The sequence below is a fragment of the Pseudophryne corroboree genome, chromosome 1, assembly GCF_028390025.1.
Source record: "Pseudophryne corroboree isolate aPseCor3 chromosome 1, aPseCor3.hap2, whole genome shotgun sequence".
Taxonomy (NCBI): Eukaryota; Metazoa; Chordata; class Amphibia; order Anura; family Myobatrachidae; genus Pseudophryne; species Pseudophryne corroboree.
In genome coordinates this window covers 1,145,836,187-1,145,858,239 of record NC_086444.1, presented here as the reverse complement: position 1 = coordinate 1,145,858,239, position 22,053 = coordinate 1,145,836,187, and the positions used below count along the sequence as shown (strand labels likewise).

At 46.8% G+C, this 22,053-nt stretch overlaps 1 protein-coding gene and 1 non-coding gene across 5 annotated transcripts in view; both read left to right on the top strand.

Moving 5' to 3' along the window:
• Window positions 1–21,467, top strand: part of HTT (huntingtin) — a 517,727-nt gene extending 496,260 nt beyond the window's left edge. For all 4 annotated transcript variants that reach the window (XM_063924321.1, XM_063924312.1, XM_063924303.1 and 1 more), the window contains 3 exons: window positions 17,523–17,685; window positions 20,146–20,306; window positions 20,976–21,467. In XM_063924321.1, the coding sequence (XP_063780391.1) occupies window positions 17,523–17,685; window positions 20,146–20,306; window positions 20,976–21,189 (538 nt within the window). In that variant the 3' untranslated portion in view covers window positions 21,190–21,467. The remainder of the gene's footprint in view (window positions 1–17,522; window positions 17,686–20,145; window positions 20,307–20,975) is intronic.
• On the top strand, window positions 5,136–5,248 carry LOC134961698 (U5 spliceosomal RNA). Its single transcript, XR_010187952.1, has one exon. It is a non-coding gene; the product is annotated as a U5 spliceosomal RNA (small nuclear RNA).
• Window positions 21,468–22,053: the final 586 nt, after the last annotated feature.

Genomic DNA, 22,053 nt, shown 5'->3' with positions numbered 1-22,053 from the left:
GTTTATGGACACGACAGTGGTCAGGTGATGCAGATTCCAAACGGCACAAAGATGTATTGCCGTATAAAGGGGAGGAGTTATTTGGGGTCGGTCCATGGGACCTGGTGGCCAGGGCAACTGCTGGAAAATCCACCGTTTTTTACCCTAAGTCACATCTCTGCAGAAAAAGACACCGTCTTTTCAGCCTCAGTCCTTTCGTCCCTATAAGAGTCATATCTGCCCAGGGATAGAGGAAAGGGAAGAAGACTGCAGCAGGCAGCCCATTCCCAGGAACAAAAGCCCTCCACCGCTTCTACCAAGTTCTCAGCATGACGCTGGGACCGTACAGGACCCCTGGATCCTACAAGTAGTATCCAAGGGGTACAGATTGGAATGTCGAGAGGTTTCCCCCCTCGCAGGTTCCTGTAGTCTGCTGTACCAATGTCTCCCTCCGACAGGGAGGCAGTATTGAAAACAATTCACAAGCTGTATTCCCAGCAGGTGATAATAAAATTACCCCTCCGACAACAAGGAAAGGGGTATTACTCCACACTATATGGTGGTACTGAAGGCTAGGTGAGACCTATTCTAAATCTGGAAAATTTGAACACTTACAAGGATTTAAATCCAGATGGAGTCACTCAGAGCAGTGATAGCAAAGAACAAGGGGACTATATGGTGTCCCGGGACATCAGGGATGCTTACCTCCATGTCCCAAAATTTGCCTTTTCTCACCAAGGGTACCTCAGGTTCGTGGTACAGAACTGTCACTATCAGTTTCAAGACAATGCCGTTGGATTGTCCAAGGCACCCCGGGTCCTTACCAAGGTAATGACCGAAAGGAGGATTCGTCTTCAAAGAAAATGGACGACCTCCTGATAAGAACAAGGTCCAGAGAACAGTTGGAGGTCGGAGTAGCACTATCTCAAGTAGTTCTACGACAGCACGGGTGGATTCTAAATATTCCAAAACCGCAGTTGTTCCGACGACACGTCTGCTGGTCCTAGGGATGATTCTGGACACAGTCCAGGAAAAGGTGTTTCTCCCAGAGGAGAAAGCCAGGGAGTTATCCGAGCTAATCGGGATCCTCCTAAAACCAGGAAAAGTGTCAGTGCATCATTGCACAAGAGTCCTGGTAAAAATGGTGGCTTATTACGAAGCGCTTCCATTCGGCAGATTTCACGCAAGAACTCTTCAGTGGGATCTGCTGGACAAATGGTCCGGATCGCATCTTCAGATGCATCAGCGGATAACCCTATATCCAAGGACAAGGGTGTCTCTCCTGTGGTGATTACAGAGTGCTCATCTTCTAGAGGGCCGCAGATTCGGCATTCAGGATTGGATGCTGGTGACCACGGAGGCCAGCCTGAGAGGCTGGGGAGCAGTCACACAAGGAGTGTGATCAAGTCTGGAGAATTCTCTCCACATAAATATACTGGAGCTAAGAGCAAATTTATAATGCTCTAAGCTTAGCAAGACCTCTGCTTCAAGGTCAGCCGGTATTGATCCAGTGGGATAACATCACGGCAGTCGCCCACGTAAACAGAAAGGGCGGCACAAGAAGCAGGAGGGCAGTGGCAAAACTGCAAGGATTTTTCGCTAGGCGGAAAATCATGTGATAGCACTGTCAGCAGTGTTCATTCCGGGAGTGGACGACTGGGAAGCAGACTTCCTCAGCAGGCACGACCTCCACCCGGGAGAGTGGGAACTTCATCGGGAAGTTTTCCTCATGATTGTGAACCGTTGGGAAAGACCAAAGGTGGACATGATGGCGTCCCGCCCGAACAAAAAATGGGACAGGTATTGCGCCAGGTCACGAGACCTTCAGGCGATAGCTGTGGACGTCCTGGTAACACCGTGGGTGTAACAGTCGGTGTATGTGTTCCCTCCTCTGCTTCTCATAACCAAGGTATTGAGAATTATAAGACATAGAGGAGTAAGAACTATACTCGTGGCTCCGAATTGGCCAAGAGGGACTTGGTAACCGGAACTTCAAGAGATGCTCACAGAGGACTAATGGCCTCGGGAGCTAAGAAGGGATTTGCTTTCAGCAAGTACCATGTCTGTTCCAAGAGGAACCGTGGCATCGGCCTTTAAGAAAGGACCTGCTCCAGCAGGGACCTTGTCTGTTCCAAGACTTACCGCGACTGCGTTTGACGGCATGGCGGTTTGAACGCCGGATCCTAAGGGAAAAGGCATTCCGGAAGAGGTCATACCTACCCTGGTCAAAGCCAGGAAGGAGGTGACCGCACAACGTTATCACCACATGTGGTGAAAATATGTTGCGTGGGTGAGGCCAGGAAGGCCCCACGAAAAAATTTCAACTAGGTCGTTTTCTGCACTTCCTGCAAACAGGAGTGTCTATGAGCCTCAAATTGGGGTCCATTAAGGTTCAAGTTTCGGCCCTATAGATTTTCTTCCAGAAAGAATTGGCTTCAGTTCCTGAAGTCCAGACGTTTGTCAAGGGAGTATTGCATATACAGCCCTTGTGTGCCTCCAGTGGCACCGTGGGATCTCAACGTAGTGTTGGGATTCCTCAAATCATATTGGTTTGAACCATTCAAATCTGTGGATTTGAAATATCTCACATGGAAAGTGACCATGCTGTTGGCCCTGGCCTGGGCCAGGCGATTGTTAAAATTGGCGGCTTTGTCTTACAAAAGCCCATATTTGATTTTCCATTCGGACAGGGCAGAACTGCGGACTCGTCCCCAGTTTCTTCCTAAGGTGGTGTCAGCGTTTCACCTGAAACAACCTATTGTGGTGCCTGCGGCTACTAGGGACTTGGAGGACTCCAAGTTGCTAGACGTTGTCAGGGCCCTGAAAATATATATATATATATAATTCCAGGACGGCTGGAGTCAGAAAGTCTGACTTGCTGTTTATATTGTAGGCACCCAAAAAGCTGGGTGCTCCTGCTTCTAAGCAGACTATTGCTCGTTGGATTTGTAGTACAATTCAGCTTGCACATTCTGTGGCAGGCCTGCCACAGCCAAAATCTGTAAATGCCCATTCCACAAGGAAGGTGGGCTCATCTTGGGCGGCTGCCCGAGGGGTCTCGGCTTTACAACTTTGCCGAGCATCTACTTGGTCAGGGGCAAACACGTTTGCTAAATTCTACAAATTTGATACCCTGGCTGAGGAGGACCTGGAGTTCTCTCATTCGGTGCTGCAGAGTCATCCGCACTCTCCCGCCCGTTTGGGAGCTTTGGTATAATCCCCATGGTCCTGACGGAGTCCCCAGCATCCACTAGGACGTTAGAGAAAATAAGATTTTACTTACCGATAAATCTATTTCTCATAGTCCGTAGTGGATGCTGGGCGCCCATCCCAAGTGCGGATTGTCTGCATTACTTGTACATAGTTATTGTTACAAAAAATCGGGTTATTATTGTTGTGAGCCATCTTTTTTAGAGGCTACTTCATTGTTATCATACTGTTAACTGGGTTCAAATCACAAGTTGTACGGTGTGATTGGTGTGGCTGGTATGAGTCTTACCCGGGATTCAAGATCCTTCCTTATTGTGTACGCTCGTCCGGGCACAGTACCTAACTGAGGCTTGGAGGAGGGTCATAGGGGGAGGAGCCAGTACACACCATGTGATCCTAAAAGCTTGCTTTTGTGCCCTGTCTCCTGCGGAGCCGCTATTCCCCATGGTCCTGACGGAGTCCCCAGCATCCACTACGGACTATGAGAAATAGATTTATCGGTAAGTAAAATCTTATTTTTTCTGTGCTCAAAGCACTAACATCGGCTTGTGGGATTCCCACACTTGTTGGAAGATTTTATTAATTTTTCATTTTTATTTTTAATTTTTTTTTAAGAGCACATCCCTTCCCAGTTTCAAGAAAGACATGGGTCCGGGATAGTGCCGCTGCACGGGCAGCGCATGGCGTGTCGGTCCTCACAAAGAGCACCCTCACAGCCACAGACAGCCCACTGCTCCTACAAAGAGCCAGCCAGGACTAAAAAGCTGGACGGAGCTTGCACAGAAGAAGCCCCGTCGCAGCCATAGATCACTGGAAGCTGACTGAAAGCTGGACGGAGCTTACACATAGAAGCCCCGTCGCAGCCAGGACTACACAGCTGGACGGAGCTTACACAGAAGAAGCCCCGTCACAGCCATGAGTCACATCACTGAAGCTGGACGGAGCTTACACATAAGAAGCCCCGTCGCAGCCATGATCAGGAGCAAGCAAGGTAGGCTGGGGAACGGGGCGGTCAGCGCAGGCTGCCGCCCCGCTATGTTGGGGGTAATATGCTGCCTCGCCGCTCATACGCCGCCAAGCCCAGCCGCTACGTCTAACAGAGAAACAGAGACGGTGACATCAAGCCGCCCGTCCCAGCGCTCCGTTCGGCCGCCCAGCTCCGTCCGGCCGCACAGCAGGGGGGAAGCCATACTCAGTCTCAGTATGACCGCCGCTCCGGCACCTTCCATCCACAAAGTGCTAGTGCAGGCCTCCCGCAGAGAGTCGGCCGCCCAGCTACGTCCGGCCGCCCAGCGCCATACAGCCGCAGCTCCCTCAGTCTCAGTACAGAGACGGTGACATGCCAGTGCAGGCTTCCCGCAGACACAGCGTTACAGGGGGGAAGAGGCACGGTGGAAGCTGGCGGATCAAATATATCAACAGCAGGGTATATATATATATATATATATCACAGGTATTTATAAGGTATTGTACCTGTCCTGGCAGTAATAGGCTATTGAATCTATATTACTGTCTGTGAATAGGCTATTGAGCCTATATATTAATGGCTGTTATTAACACTGTAAATAGGCTAGGGAGCCTATATTAAGGTCGGTGGTATCACTGTATAATAGGCTATTGAGCCTATATTAATGCTGTATAAATATATTAATGTATGTAATTATCATAGGCTATGAGCTTAGATATATTTATTCATAGAGCATGTGTTGTACCCGGCCTGTGATTATACTGTATAATATATTAACACGGAAACAATTGTAATTTGTTCTGTGATTATCAGGGTCAGCATGGCAAAGGGGCCATTTTAACCATGCTTCCTGTTGTTTTCCAGTTTGTAATTCTGGAACATTCCTGCCTTACATCTCTAAGCCACCAGAGGCGCAGGGGTGTTAGTGGGAATTTGGTTCGGATTTCACATGCCCATGTGAACTGCTTTTCACATAAGAATACTCTTGTTTCTCTTCAGAGCGAATAAATCTTTCGCCTTTTACTAAAGATTTCCGTAGAGAGGAACAACCATGAGTTTCATATACAATAAAATATATATATGACACATAATAACTTCAATAAGTCGGGCAAGTGTCTGTCCGTTGCCTATTGTGGTGTCTGTCTGCATAGCGAGTGAGGCTCTAGCGCAGACTAAAAATAATTTTAAAAATCCTATAAGCATGGGCAATTCAAATTAAAAGAGCGGTAACATCGGAGTCTCGGAAGTACTCCGCCTGCTCTAACAAAAGACAGTCTTTCCAAAGGGCCAATTTCCCTTTGGGTACCAGGGTGTTTATTTAACTGGTCTTATAATTTAATGCACGATTCTATGTCAGATCTCACACCGATAACTACGAGTGAGAAGGGTACATTAGACCAGCACTCAGATAGTGCGGGGTTGTTGACGTACATTGCTAAATCCCAGTCAATGTCTCCATTTTTACAAAGACTGAGTAGACTTTGACCACTATTTAATCCTTTCCAAAATGACGCGATCCGCCATTGGTAAATGCGTCTGTGTCAAACATTATAAAGACCCAAGATACATTTGGGTCACTAGACTCTATGTATGCAAACAATGAGATAACTGTTAAAAGAAGCTGTAGAGTATATCTGTAAAGCTTCTACTAACGCCGGTTACTTCGATTCTCACTTTTCATCGTCGCTAGTTTCAGCACGACAAGGCCAGAGCTTGTTTGGTCCTAAATTTGATATTCAGCCATTACCGCATTCAGTATCAAAACGGAAATACTTGTGCCGGCGTTTAGTCCCTTTAGACTTCAGTTTTTTCCAGGCGGTGGTACAAAACAGTCACGCCTTGTAACGACAGGACGCTACAGTCAGCAAGCCAGTGGTTTGATGACCTCTTTTCCAATTGTGGAAGCGCGTCTTTACATGTTACATTTGCGGGGGTTCCAGACTTCAACTCATGGATGTCTCAGCTATTTACAGATTAAAGGACAAGACTGCCTCTGTCGAACGGTTTGGCAGGTTGCCATTTAGTCTCTGCTGGTTTTCAGCTGTCTTTATAATCCAGGCAGTAGTACACCAACAGAGTTAGGGTTACTTATTCCCCTCTGTTTGAGCAAAACCAGACAGCTCCGTCGCAATCTCAATCAGCAAGTCACTTACTGCAGTTTGAAAATGGAATTTCTGCGGTTAGTATTTTGCTTATTAGAGCCACAAAATTGCATAATTGCATTTGATCTTCACAATGCGTATTTACCCATTCCGGTTTGTTCATCACAGGTTCTAGCGTTTGCAAAACGCCACAACCATTAACCATTTCAGGTCTACCGTTTCTTGTCGCCTCGGGTATTTACCAAAGTGATGTTGGTGATGATAGCTCATCTCAGAGTCCTGATAGACGATCTGCCAGAACTCTGTCTCAACAAAGTTCCTCTAACTTGCGCTACTAATGTATACTGCGGTGGCAGATCAAGTTCAAAAACAATCGCATCTAATTCCGTCTAAACGACGTCAATTCCTAGGTAAGATTATAAATACGGTAAATCGAAGACATTTACCTACTACACCAGCAAGAACAAATGTACATCTAGTTATTAGTGCAAAACACGCACACTAGCGGTACATTGCTGTATTCGCCAACACGCGCACTAGCGGTACATTGCTGGATTCGCCTGTTAAGAATAATGATGTGTTTCAAAGCGATTTAGTTCGCCGGCCTTCACTCGCGTTTCCCACAGAGGGGCGAGGGTGTATATAATCTGGACGAGAGTCTCAGAGGTTCAGGAGTTGTAGTTAAAAAAGATCAGCGACAGAGGTTCTGAAACGGATCACGACAGATTGCTGTCGATAAATGTCCTGGAACTCCGTGCATTTTACAATGCACTACATGCTTCGCTTTCAGTCTGACCAACAGTCAGACAACGCAACGGGAGTTGCATACACAACAACCAGAGAGAACCAAGAAGCCGCATGGCAATGCGGCAGGTAACTCGAATCCTCAATTGCCCAGAACACCATTATGTGATAATGTCAACGGGGTTCATTCCGTGAGTGGACATCTGTTAGACAGATGATCTCACCCGTCAGGATTTAGATCCTGAAAACTGGACATTACATCCAGAGGTGTTTCATATGTGAGTCCACAGAAGGGGGTTAGCCTCAGGTATACATGATGGCATCTCGCCACAATTACAGCTCAGTATGTGTACAAAACAACAGATCACAAGGGCAGTGGCGGTGGAGTCTCTCACATTCGTGTGGTCATTTAGCATCGTGTATCTGGCTCCACCATTTTCCGCTGCTCTCTCCGTTGCCAAAACGGATCATAAGACAGTTCGTCACAGTCATACTAGTGATATCTCATGGGTTTCGGAGAGCTTGCTTCTCGAATCTCCAAGGAATACTTGCACACGATCTTGGCCCGCTCATAATACGTCCAGCCTGTTACAACAGGGAACGTTCTTTTACCCATAGTTACCTATGTACCTATTACCTATGTACCGCAGCTGCGGTTGACGGGGTGAGGGTTCAGACCGCCCTCTTAAGAAAAGAAATAGGGCATTACAGTATTATACCAACCATGTTACGAGCTAGTAAGCCGCTTAAGGCAGCTTATTATTACAAAATTTGGTGTGCTTACATAGGTGGTAAAGCTCGGAAGTTTCCGACATCATCCTTCAAGTTACCCGTATTCTGTTAAACGGGGTGGGATGGAAAACTGCGTTTATCTGCACTGAGGGTGCAGGTATCTGTGTGGTCAACTTATTTTCAAAGACGTTTGACTCTATTGCGTCTGTACACACCTTTCTACAAGGTGTCATCAAAGTGCAGCCTCCATTTATCCCACCTACAGCGCCAGGTGACTTGAGGTTGGGTTCAGATTTCTTACAGTTTTCATATTTTGAACCCTTACAATAAATGGGGATTAAGTTTCTCACTTGGGAAAACATTTTTCTTCTAGCCTTAGCTTCGGCAAGGGTTTTGTTTTCATATTTGGGTGCCTTGTATTCCAAGCCACCGTATTTGAGTTTTCTCATGACAAAGCAGATCTTCGGACGAATTCCGCTTTATTATTCTTCACATCAATAAACCAATAGTGGTTCCTGTGTTGACAGCACATTCTAGAATTCTGAATGTGGTACACGCATTACGCGTTTATATATGTCCCGAACGTCTACAGTACGTGATACGGATACGGATACGTTGTTTGTTCTCTATAATGCTGCCAACTGGGGTTAGCCAGTTTCTCAGCAGATATTATCCAGTGGGATAATAATAATGACTACAAGTCAGGCTTACTTTAAGGCTAAGTTACAATAATGACTACAAGTCAGGCTTACTTTAAGGCTAAGTTACAATCGCCTACGTCAGTAATAGCTCATCCCACAGGTTCTGTGGGAATGTCAGACCCAGCGGGTCGTGGAGCGTCTACGACGCGGCTACATAGCCTTCAGTGCACCACGTTTGTGCACGTTTACACGTTATGAATGGTTGCGGCATCAGCATCTAGCTTTGGCTGCCTACTGTTACAAGTGTCAAACAGCTCTCCCGCCCACGAGGGAAGCTTTGGTACGTCCCAAGAGTACTCCTAGTGGATGAAAAAGAAAATAGGATTTTGGTACTTACCAGGTAAATCCTTTTCTTTGAATCCATAGGGGGCACTGGACGCCCACCCAGAGCAGTTTTACCTGGGTTGTTTTAAGCTCAGAGGAGCTTAGGGTAACACGTTTTACCTGGTTTGTATTAAGCTCAAAGGAGCTTATGGTAACACATTTTCACCGATTGGTTCAAACTATAAAGGTCTATCGGTTATGCTGTCAACTGTTTAGTTGACACTAACGTTATGGGTCAACTTTGTTGTTGTCCGTTATGTTATAGAAATTCTCCATTGTCAACCTCTCTATAGTAGTTCGCTCAGTAAAAACACTGGGTTCGTACACTGAGGTACTCTAGGGATATGGAGGGGTGGAGAGTTCTAAATTTAAATATTCAGTGCCTTTGTTCTGCTACGCCGCCCATATCCCAAGAGTACTCCAGTGCCCCCTATGGATTCAAAGAAAAGGATTTACCTGGTAAGTACCAAAATCCTATTTTTCAACTGGTCAGGCTCACATCTACAGATCCATCAGTTGGTGCGGTTGTCTCCAAGGGCCAGAGTATCATTACTCTGGTGGGCTCCACATACACAATCTCACCGCAGGAAAAAGGTTTGGAGTTTGGAATTGGATAATTCTGACGACGGACGCAAGTCTCAGAGGTTGGGGAGCAGTGGTCCTCAATTGTCAGCTTCAGGGTCTATGGTCAGACCGGGAAAGATTACTGTCAGGTTCAGTCAGACAACGCGACGGCAGTCGCATACATCATCAAGCAAGGAGGAACTCAAAGTCACAAGGCCATGCGACAAGTTGCTCGAATCCTGAATTGGGCCGAGCATCACCAGGTGATATTGTCAGCAGTATTAATTTCAGGAGTGGACAACTGGGAAGAGGATTATCTCAGCCATCAGGATTTCCATCCAGGAGAATGGTGGGCGTTAAATGCAGAAGTGTTCCAGCTGTTGGTCCAGCGGTGGGGTTACCCACAGGTGGATCTGTTGGCATCTCGCCAAAATCATCAAACACCCCAGTATGTGTCCAGAATAAGAGATCCAAAGGCAATGGCAGTGGATGCTCTCACAATAGTGTGGCCGTACAGCCTCGTGTATCTATTTCCACCATTTCCGCTGCTTCTTCGGTTGTTAAAGCGGATCAAAAGAGAATCCACGACTATCATACTAGTGGCGCCTCATTGGCCTTGGAGAGCGTGGTTCTCGGATCTCTGTGGTCTACTCACAGACGATCCGTGGTCGCTCCCGCTACGTCCAGACCTGCTACAACAAGGTCCATTTCTTTACCCCGATTTAGCGTGGCTGCGTTTGACGAGGTGGCTATTGAAACCGCTCTCTTAAGACGAGAGGGCATTCCAGAGTCTGTGATACTAACCATGTTACGTGCTAGGAAGCCAGTTACAGCAGCTCATTATCACAGGATTTGGCGAGCTTATATTGGGTGGTGTGAAGCTTTGAAGTTTCCAACGTCTTCTTTCAAGTTATCCTATCTTTTGCTATTTTTACAGACTGGTTTAGATGGAGGACTACATTTTGCGACACTAAAGGGGCAGGTCTCTGCCTTGTCAATTTTCTTTCAAAGGCGTTTGGCCCTTTTGCCAATAGTTCACACTTTCCTGCAAGGTGTCCTCAGAGTACAACCTCCATTTATACCACCTACAGCGCCATAGGACTTGAATCTAGTTTTAGATTTTTTGCAGTCTTCACTTTTTGAACCCTTACAACAAGTGGATGTTAAGTTTCTAACTTGGAAAACAGTGTTTCTCCTAGCCTTAGCATCAGCAAGGCGTGTTTCAGACTTGGGGTGCCTTGTCATGCAAGCCACCGTATCTGGTGTTTCATGATGATAGAGCGGAACTTCGGACAAATCCCGCTTTTCTACCAAAGGTAGTGTCTTTTCACATCAATCAACCAATCGTAGTTCCTGTTTTATCAGAAGGTGCAGGATGTAGTACGTGCACTCCGCGTTTATGTAGCCCGAACATCTACAGTACGTAAAACGGATACATTGTTTGTTCTCCATGATGCAGTCAAGATAGGTTGGACAGTTTCCAATCAAACCTTGGCCAGATGGATTAAGCTGACCATATGTCAGGCTTACCTTCATGCTAGTCTACAACCACCTGCATCAGTTTCAGCGCATTCCACAAGTTCTGTGGGAACATCATGGGCAGCAGGTCGTGGAGCTTCTACGACACAACTTTGCCGTGCAGCTACATGGTCATCTGTGCACACGTTTAAGCGCTTTTACAAGTTTGATACGTTTGCGGCATCAGCATCTAGCTTTGGCCATCTAGTATTACAGATGCCAAACAGCTCTCCCGCCCAGGGGGTAAACTTTGGTACGTCCCAAGAGTACTCCAGTGACCCCTAATGGATAAAAAAGAAAAGATGATTTTAGTACTTGCCAGGTCAATCTTTTTCTTTGAATCCATAGGGGTCACTGGACGCCCACCCAGAGTAGTTTCACCTGGCTTGTGGTAAGTTCAGTAGATCTTATTGTAACACATCCTCACCGACTTGTTCAAATGTTAAGGCGATTGTTAGCTATTGTTGTGCCAACTGTTTAGTTGTCCGTTATGTTATGTGTCAACTTTATAGTTGTTCGTTTTGTTATAATGTTATATGTAATTCTCTATTGTTCATCCTCTCTCGCTCCTGTTCGGCTCAGTAAAAACACTGAGGTACCTTTGGAAGTATAGAGGGGGTGAAGGGTTACTAATTTAAATGTGCCTATTCCTGCTAACGGCCCGTCCATATCCCTAAGAGTACTCCAGTGACCCCTATGGATTCAAAGAAAAGGATTTACCTGGTAAGTACCAAAATCCTCTTTTCTCATACGTCCTAGAGGATGCTGGAGATGCTTCAAGAACCATGGGGTATAGACGGGATCCGCAGGAGACATGGGCACTTTAAGACTTTAAATGGGTGTGAACTGGCTCCTCCCTCTATGCCTCTCCTTCAGACTACAGTTAGATTCTGTGCCCAGGGAGACTGGTCACACCCAGGGGAGCTCTACTGAGTTTCTCTAAAAAAGACTTTGTTAGGTTTATTATTTTCAGGGAGACCTGCTGGCAACAGGCTCCCTGCATCGTGGGACTGAGGGGAGAGAAGCAGACCTACTTCTGTGAGTTTCAAGGCTCTGCTTCTTAGGCTACTAGACACCATTAGCTCCAGAGGGTCTGATCGCTAGGTACGCCTAGATGCTCGTTCCCGGAGCCACGCCGTCACCCCCCTTGCAGAGCCAGAAATCAGTAGACGGGTGAGTAAAAGAAGATCAGAAGACTTCAGTGTGTTTGAGGTACCGTGCAGCGGCCGCGCTGCGCGCCATGCTCCCCCACACACAGCAGCATTGCAGGGCGCAGGGGGGGCGCCCTGGGCAGCATAATACCTCATAAACACCTTGCAAAAGAGGAATATAGTGCTTTGGCACTATATCCAGACCCCCGCCAGTATAAAGAATAAGAAAATTAGCGAGACTGAAGCGCGCCATTAAGGGGGCGTGGCTTAGCCCTCACAGCTCTCTTCAGCGCCATTTTCTCTTCACAGAGCTGCAGAAACGCTGGTCCCGGCCTCCTACACTACTGTCCAAGTAACAGGGTGCAAAACGGGGGGCAGGCACGCACGCACAGTAAATTTGGTGCTGTTTTAATAATTATAAAAGCGCTAACAGGTCTGAGGCATTGTGTGTAAGTTTCAGTACCGGCATAGGCGCTGGGTTGTGAGCTGGCAAACTCCCTCTGTGTTTCTCTGACAGGCTTTACTGTGGGTCTGTCCCCTATAGCCCAGTGTGGTCGCGGGTGTCGACATGTCTGAGGCTGAGTGCTGTTCCCAGGAGGAGGCTGGACTGGGGACAGAAAAGACTGTGGGAGTGACCGTGTCTGCACTGCCGACAGCTGATTGGGTTAATGTTTTGAGTGTTTTTGAATGCAAATGTGGCTCGATTAAATAAGAGATTAGATAAATCTGAGTCTCAGAACCAGACATGGAGAAAATCCATGGAGGATGCGTTATCACAAGTTCAAACCCCCTCGGGGTCACAGAAGCCGTTCATTTACCCAGATAGTGGATACAGATACCGACACGGACTCTGATTCCAGTGTCGACTATAGTGATGCCAGATTGAATCCTAAACTGGCTAAGAGCATTCAGTACATGATTGTGGCGATAAAAGACGTATTACATATCACGGAAGACCCTGCTGTTCCTGATACTAGGGTCTGTATGTTTAAGGGAAAGAAACCTGAGGTGACGTTTCCTCCCTCTCATGAACTGAACACTCTTTTTGAAAAAGCTTGGGAAAATCCTGACAAGAAGTTACAGGTTCCTAGGAGAATTCCGGTGGCATATCCGTTCCCCTCTGGGGACAGGGAAAAGTGGGAGTCAACCCCCACGGTGGACAAAGCTTTATCGCGTCTGTCCAAAAAGGTGGCGCTTCCGTCTCCTGACACGGCAGCCCTAAAGGATCCTGCGGATCGTAAGCAGGAACATACACAAATCCATTTATGTCGCTACAAGTGCACTGCTCAGGCCTGCAGTTGCATCGGCATGGGTGAGTAGCGCTATTGAAAAGTGGGCAGATAACTTGTCATCTGATATAGATTCCCTGGACAGGGATAGCATTCTTTTGACACTGGGTCATATCAGGGACGCTGCAGCCTATCTAAAGGAAGCTGCGAGGGATATTGGCCTTTTGGGATCAAGGGCCAATGCCATGGCAGTCTCGGCTAGGAGGGCATTGTGGATTCATCAATGGAATGCTGATGCTGACTCTAAGAAGGCTATGGAGTCTCTGCCGTATAAAGGTGGTGTCTTGTTTGGTGACGGCCTCGCTGACCTGGTATCTACGGCTACCGCGGGTAAGTCATCGTTTCTATCTTATGTCCCTGCACAACAAAAGAAAACGCCACACTATCAGATGCAGTCCTTTCGGCCCAATAAATACAAAAAAGGACGAGGGTCTTCCTTCCTTGCTGCGAGAGGAAGGGGAAAAAGGTCACAGGCTGTGGCAAATTCCCAAGAGCAGAAGTCCTCCCTGGCTTCTACCAAATCCACCACATGACGCTGGGACTCCTCTGCGGGAGTCCGCACCGGTAGGGGCACGTCTCCGACTCTTCAGTCAGATCTGGGTTCGCTCGGCCCTGGATCCTTGGGTATTGGAAATAGTAGCCCAAGGGTACAAATTGGAGTTTCAAGACGTGCCCCATCACCGATTTTTCAAATCGGCCTTGCCAGCTTCTCTTCCAGAAAGGGAGGTAGTATGCGCTGCAATACTAAAGCTGTGTCAAAATCAAGTCATTGTCACGGTACCCCCGTCACAACAGGGGGAAGGCTTTTATTCGAGCCTGTTCGTGGTCCCGAAGCCGGATGGCTCAGTCAGACCGATTCTGAACCTAAAATCCCTCAATTTCTATCTAAAAAAATTCTAATTCAAGATGGAATCTCTCCGAGCAGTGATCTCCAGTCTGGAGGAGGGGGATTTTATGGTGTCGGTCGACATAAAGGATGCCTACTTACACGTCCCCATATATACTCCACATTAGGCTTATCTGAGGTTTGTTGTTCAGGATTGTCATTACCAATTTCAGACGTTGCCGTTTGGTCTGTCCACGGCTCCGAGAATTTTCACCAAGATTATGGCGGAAATGATGGTTCTCCTGCGCAAGCAGGGAATCACAATTATCCCGTATTTGAACTATCTCCTGATGAAGGCGAGATCCAAGGAGCAATTACTGAAAAACGTTACGCTCTCCCTGACAATTCTGCAACAACATGGTTGGCTCCTAAACTTGCCAAAATCACAGTTGGTTCCGACAACACGGCTGTCATTCTTGGGTATGATTCTGGATACAGAATTACAGAGAGTCTTTCTTCCAGTGGAAAAGGCTTTGGAAATACAGAACATGGTCAAACAGATTCTGAAACCGGCAAGCGTGTCGATTCTTCAATGCACTCGGTTGCTGGGGAAGATGGTGGCGGCCTACGAGGCCATTCAGTTTGGCAGGTTCTATGCCAGGGTATTTCAGTGGGACTTGTTGGACAAGTGGTCCGGGTCTCACCTGCACATGCACCGGAAAATAATCCTATCTTCCAGGACCAGAATCTCACTCCTGTGGTGGCTGCACAGTTCTCACCTCCTGGAGGGACGCAGGTTCGGGATTCAGGATTGGATCCTGGTGACCACAGAAAGCTTGTCTGCACATAAACATTCTGGAATTAAGGGCCATTTACAACGGCCTTCTGCAAGCGGAACTTCTTCGCGGTCTGCCCGTCTTGATTCAGTCAGACAACATAACAGCAGTGGCGTACATAAACCGCCAGGGCGGAACAAAGAGCGGCGATGGCGGAGGCCACAAAAGTTCTTCGCTGGGCAGAGAAACATGCAAGCGCTCTGTCAGCAGTCTTCATTCCAGGAGTGGACAACTGGGAAGCAGACTTCCTCAGCAGACACGATCTCCATCCAGGAGAGTGGGGTCTTCATCAAGAGGTCTTTTCAGAAGTGACAAGTCGTTGGGGAATTCCTCAAATAGACATGATGGCATCTCGCCTCAACAAGAAACTTCAGAGATATTGTTCCAGGTCGAGGGACCCTCAAGCAATAGCGGTGGACGCCCTGGTGACAACGTGAGTGTTTCAGTCTGTCTGTGTTCCCTCCGCTTCCACTCATTCCAAAGGTGATAAAGATCATAAGAAGAACAAGGGTTCAGGCGATACTCATTGTTCCGGACTGGCCAAGGAGGGCCTGGTATCCGGATCTTTAAGAATTACTCATAGAAGATCCCTGGCCTCTTCCTCTACAGCAAGGACCGTGTGTGTATCAAGACTTACAGCGGCTACGTTTGACGGCATGGCGGTTGAATGCCAAATCCTAGCCCGAAAGGGTATTCCCAGTGAAGTCATTCCCACACTACTTTAGGCTAGAAAAGCAGTAACAGCGAAGCATTACCACCGTATTTGGAGGAAATATGTGTCTTGGTGTGAATCCAAGAAGGCTCCTACGGAAGAATTTCAGCGGAGGCGTTTGCTCCATTTTTTGCAAGCAGATGTGGATGCGGGCCTAAAGTTAGGCTCCATTAAAGTACAAATTTCGGCCTTATCAATTTTCTTCAGAAAGAATTGGCCTCCCTTCCAGAAGTTCAGACCTTCGTGAAAGGCGTGCTGCACATCCAACCTCCCTTTGTGCCCCTAGTGGCACCATGGGATCTTAATGTGGTGTTGCAGTTCCTGCAATCTCATTGGTTTGAACCTTTACGTACGGTAGAGTTGAAATTCCTTACTTGGAAAGTAGTCATTCTGTTGGCCTTGGCATCCGCAAGGCGGGTGTCTGAATTGGCGGCTTTGTCGCACAAAAGCCCCTATTTAATCTTCCATGTAGATAGAGCGGAGTTGAGAACTCGTCAGCAATTTCTGCCAAAAGTGGTTTCATCGTTTCACGTAAACCAGCCTGTTGTGGTGCCAGTGGCTACTGACGCCTGGGCGGAATCGAAGTCTCTTGATGTGGTCAGAGCTTTGAAAATCTATGTCGCCAGAACGGCTCAGATTAGGAAAACAGAGGCTCTGTTTGTCCTGTGGGCTCCCAACAAGATTGGGGCTCCTGCTTCCAAGCAGACTATTGCACGCTGGATCTGTAATACGATTCAGCAGGCTCCATTCTACGGCGGGATTGCAGTTACCGAAATCGGTGAAGGCCCATTCTACCAGAAAGGTGGGCTCATCCTGGGCGGCTGCCCGAGGGGTCTCGGCATTACAGCTTTGCCGAGCTGCTACTTGGTCGGGTTCAAACACCTTTGCAAAGTTTTACAAGTTTGATACCCTGGCTGAGGAAGACCTCTTGTTTGGTCAATCTGTGCTGCAGAGTCATCCGCACTCTCCTGCCCGTTCTGGAGCTTTGGTTTAAACCCCATGGTTCTTGAAGCATCCCAGCATCCTCTAGGACGTATGAGAAAATAGGATTTTAATACCTACCGGGAAATCCTTTTCTCTTAGTCCGTAGAGGATGCTGGGCGCCCGTCCCTGTGCGGACACTATCTGCAGTACTTGTTTAATAGTTATTACTTGTGTTACACAAAGGTTGTGTTTCAGTTATGGTCAGCCTGTTGCTGATTTTGTTCATGCCGTTGACTGGACTTTTTGCTAATGCCATGTTGTACGGAGTGTTTGAGGTGTGAGCTGGTATGTATCTCACCCTTAGTTTAACAATAAATCCTTTTCCTTGAAATGTCCGTCTCCCTGGGCACAGTTCCTATAACTGGAGTCTGGAGGAGGGGCATAGAGGGAGGAGCCAGTTCACACCCATTCAAAGTCTTATAGCGTGCCCATGTGTCCTGCGGATCCCATCTATACCCCATGTTTCTTGAAGCATCCCCAGCATCCTCTACGGACTAAGAGAAAAGGATTTACCCGGTAGGTATTAAAATCCTCTTTTCCCCAACTCTCTGATCCAACCAGGCGGCCATAAATGATCAGCAATCTGTCTGGCAATGGGGGAAATTCTTAATGTTAAAAATTCCGATTTGCCAATCCTGACCATTTTCGGGTTGAGATAGGGGAATTTACATCTTTCAACCTGTTGAATATCACCGATTCTCTGACCCAGGCATTGGATCGGTGAATTGCAGCAATCAGTCACAGATCCGTGGGGGCCAGTAATATCCTTCCTGCAAGCAGAATTGGCCTGCTGTAACTGGCAGCTGGTGTGTAATTGAATCTGCCCCTTAGCACTTTGTTTAGCATTCATAAACTGTTCTTTTATTTCATTTTCTTGCGTTAGGATAAGGAAAGGATTCCCCTTTGAGGCCAGAGTGGTGGCGAGGATCCTCCCCCAATTTTTGGATGACTTTTTCCCCCCTCAGGACGTAATGAACAAAGTCATCGGGGAGTTTTTATCCAACCAGCAGCCCTACCCACAGTTTATGGCGACTGTTGTTTACAAGGTAAGGCCAGTGCCTCAGGTCAGGCTTACTGTAAGATGTTTAATCCAAAAGTATCCAACAATATTGCAGGTCCCATCAGATAATAGATGTCACAGATTAGTTCTAGAACCCAGATGTCAACAACTCTGATGATGAATTTTAGCCATAACAAATATGTCTTTGTGTGAGCTTGGATTCCCCGATAGTACATGACGCCAGAAACTTGAAAAAGCCTATTGTTTACCCACTTGTGTCTGTGTACATCTATTTATTCTAGAATGGTTACATTTATTTTATACTAATGAAAGCATCCTATTCATACAGAAGTTTTTTGGGGGTTTTTTGTTGTTGTTTTTTTAAGAATTGTTCTCTGTGTTTACATAAATATTTTTAAGATCTTGAAAGTGTCTGTTTATGTGCCTGAGTGTAGGGGAAGGAATATCCTGTCATGAAGTAGCTGAATCTGCAGTAACAGATTTATATAACATCTAGCTGTAATGCCCTGGCTTTTATATATTTATTTATTTTGAAACCCCCCCAGCCCCCCCCACCCACCCACCTCCGCCCCTGGTGGCAGCACGCGGCACCATCTTTCAAATCAGGGGCATGCTGCCCATGTTTCAAGACGTGACTGGTTTAGACATCCTGTACCCAAGTGTCCAACCTTACGGCCAGCCTGAGTAACTTACACAGACGGGTCGGTGCCTAAAACCATTGGGAATGGCCACAGTCTGTGATCCAAGGCTGCTTCCTCAGAAGCAGCAGGCGTCTTATCTACTACAGACGCTGTATTCAAATTTTAATGACATCGAATTGCACAGCCGCTTCTGTGCCGCTGTGCAATTCCGTACAAACATGAATCGGGCCCTGTGTACACTGTTACGTGATGTGAGCATCACTTGTGAGAGTGGTGATAACGTGGAGTGCAGCACTGCAATTCACTTCCGTTGCTGCAAGTGTCAGAGAAGCCCTCGTAAGCTCTTTCAGCAGTGCATACATATGGAGGGGCTGCCTACATAAAGGGGTGTTAATATAATGAGAATGTATTGAAAGAATTAAAGATCTGGGGCAGATGGTGCCATTGGAAGTATACCAATGAGCCAGGAGACATTGCGCTATATTTGTGTCGTGCGCTGGGCGGCGCGGTGTAACAGTTGAGGGGCTGTTAGTAAATGCACACTGTAGTTATTATACCTATGTTAGCAATATGAGATTAAATATTGCCAGAGCTACTTTATAACTAAAGTTTGCATTCCATCTATTTTCTAAAACATCCCCATATTATACGAAGTAAATGTGCCCTTCAGTAATAAAGTGGAATTGCCGTAGTAATATAAGGATGTTTTTACACTGCCTGAGAGCCTCCTGATTCTCTGCAATGCTGCTACCTGCCGTGTCTGCACAGAGCGGACGGAAATAGGATTTCAGCCAAATCCCTTCACCGTGCAACCCTGCAGTGCATTATATCCACAGCCCAAGTGTCCGTGAACAGGTTAACACCATGATACCTGCGTTACAGAATAAAGGGTTCTGTAGAGACCTTTATGTTTTGTTACAGAAGTATATTAATCTCCACAGGTGCCAATAACCGTATGTGTTACCCTGCAACCTGCTATGCATCAGCCAAGGGCAAATTTACAAATGTAAATTGGCAGTTTGGAGTGAGCTAGAATCTGCAGGGTACAGCGTACATAGGATTTACACCTCACTAATTCTCATGTGCACAAACTATAAGCCAGCAATCATTGTAGTGCATCCATATTCTCTCTACAGTGCGTTGCAATTTGCTTTCATAATTTGGTCCCATTGTCGTCGTCCCCCCCCCCCCCCCCCCCCAAAAAAAAAGAACATCAACTGCAAATAAATTTCTTCAAGGGAAAATAAAACTTGTATGTGAGACAGTGTGACTGGAAACAATACAAGTCTCTTACGACATGTTTCAGTAATGTTATTTTCCCTCAGCCCATGGGGCAGCACACTACAAACGTGCATTACAACCTGAATGCCAGCTTCAGTGTGCACCTTGTCAGTGCACAGTAATTCCGCCATTTTGTGCACAGTAGCCATAGTGATGACAGTACAGCCTCCATTCACCAGTGACTGCTCTGAGACATGAAGCCCCATTCTCAGGAACTTCGCCACAGCCCATGACCACTGCGCTGGGTATTAGAGGGGTATGGTCTAACCATGGTGGTTTGTAGTTACTTATTTGGCAAAACATGAGTAAAAAGAATGTGGAAAACTCAGAACACCACTTGTACCTCAGTATTTGGTCCCATTTACAACAAAGAATGAATTTTTGTTCAGTAGCTCATGTTTGCTGCACGAGGGAGCACATAACATAGGATTAGGGGCACGGTTGGGGCACTTCTAGGAACTGCATTTATAGGATTCTTTTTTTCTGTCCCTCCGCTCAGATTAGTGTGTAGAGGATGTTCTTGTGCATTGGGACATGTCTGATGAGCTTTGTGTTCTCTCCAGGTCTTTCAGACGTTGCATGCCACTGGGCAGTCCTCTATGGTACGTGACTGGGTGATGCTGTCCCTCTCCAACTTCACTCAGAGAACGCCGGTGGCCATGGCTATGTGGAGCCTCTCCTGCTTCTTTGTCAGCGCGTCTACCAGCAAGTGGATCTCTGCAATGTATCCTTAATGGTCCCTTCCTACTCCAAACACAGCAGTAAGACCCATCTCTGGCTGGGTCTTGTGAGAGCATTTGGGGAGTCCTCCTTCATCTGGGGGCATGGGTCTATGGATGAAATGTAGGAAAAGATTTGATGTAAGGAAATACGCAGTTATAAAGTGCCCTTTAGAACGCTCAGATATGGTGGCTTTCTAGCTCATTGTTGTGTGGTATCCATAGTATGCTCCTGGTTCCTGAGTCCTATGTAGTGCAGCCGCAATTCTAGGCACTTGCGGTCAACAGAACGCTAATGCTGGTCATACAATTAGTGGATCGGACAGATAATTGCAGTGTGTATGTGGACGAGAGACCCAAAAATATAGATGTGTATGCCCTACTGCAGCCGACCGACAGAAATTCCCCTGTACCTTCACATAGGAAGGAATGGGGAAATGTCTCCTCCCGGGGACGGAGCACCAATATCGCGTAACATACACTGTGAGAGATCTCAGTGTATGTCCTGGATATCGGCAGGGTCAGATAAAATGCCTGTTGGTCTAGATTGCTAGATGCAGCCGCTTTCTGTTTTTCAGCGATTTGGAATTGGGTCCAGTGCCTTATTCATTAGTGTTACAGAAATGCTAAGTTATGTCTTATTATATTTGTTTTCCCCTTAACTTCCATTAAAGTCTTCCACATGTGATCAGCAGAATGGGAAAATCGGAGCCAGTGGACATCAACCTGTTCTGTTTAGTGGCCATAGACTTTTACAGGCATCAGATAGATGAAGAACTGGACCGCAGAGCCTTTCAGTCAGTGTTTGAGCTGGTGGCTGCCCCTGGAAGTCCCTATCACAGCCTGCTGATGTGCTTGCAGAATGTGCACAAGATCACGGTGTTCTAAGCACTGAGCGGGCGACGCTGGCAGTAACAACGCAACAGACATCCTAAAACAAGGGAAACTCTACAGCTCTTCTACGTCTCCAAGCCCCGAGCAACCTCACCAACCCCGCCCCGGAGTAACCGTGACTCTCACACTTCTCTGAATGTTGCTTCTTGTACATATGTCCTGATTTGCAAATAGATCTTTGCTTTAATGCAGTGAATGTAAATGTCCTGTTTCTTTAACGTGTTTTTACAGTGGAAGTCTGTAATAACACAAACCTGCACCACTAAACAATATCCACGTGTCCGTTCATGTGTGTTACTAAACCTCCTTTGTGGAGTCCATTCATAACGACTTGTGGAGTGTCTCGAGAACAGCATCTAACGTAGAGGGCTGGATGGTTACTCTCAAGTGCCGCATGAGTAATAGTGACCCTCACCTTTAGTGAGTAGCAATTGAGAGGCGGGATAGTCATTGCCTCTGGCGATTCACAGGCGCACTTGGAGAAGGGTCACGTGTTCTTGGGTAAGCCTATCAGCCACAGCGGGCATTTCGTTGGTGTAAAGACCTCGGTGCATAATGTGCACTACAGTCATTCTCCCATTTCCTTCACTTAATTTGGGTATTGGCATAAATGGTTTTATCTTCTATTTCTATATAATGTAAAATATGTATAATTGTAAAACTGACAGTTCATGATACTCTGCTACATCCTTTCTCCCGCATTGCCTGTTTTGCAGCTCTTATGCAGCCTAGAGAGAGTGTCATCTCATTAACCCATTCATAGAAATAATTTACACAGACCTGAGCTAATGCAGAACATGACGTGGTTATCACTTCATTCATCTCATGGTGTTGCAGTTTTCATTATATGGACACACA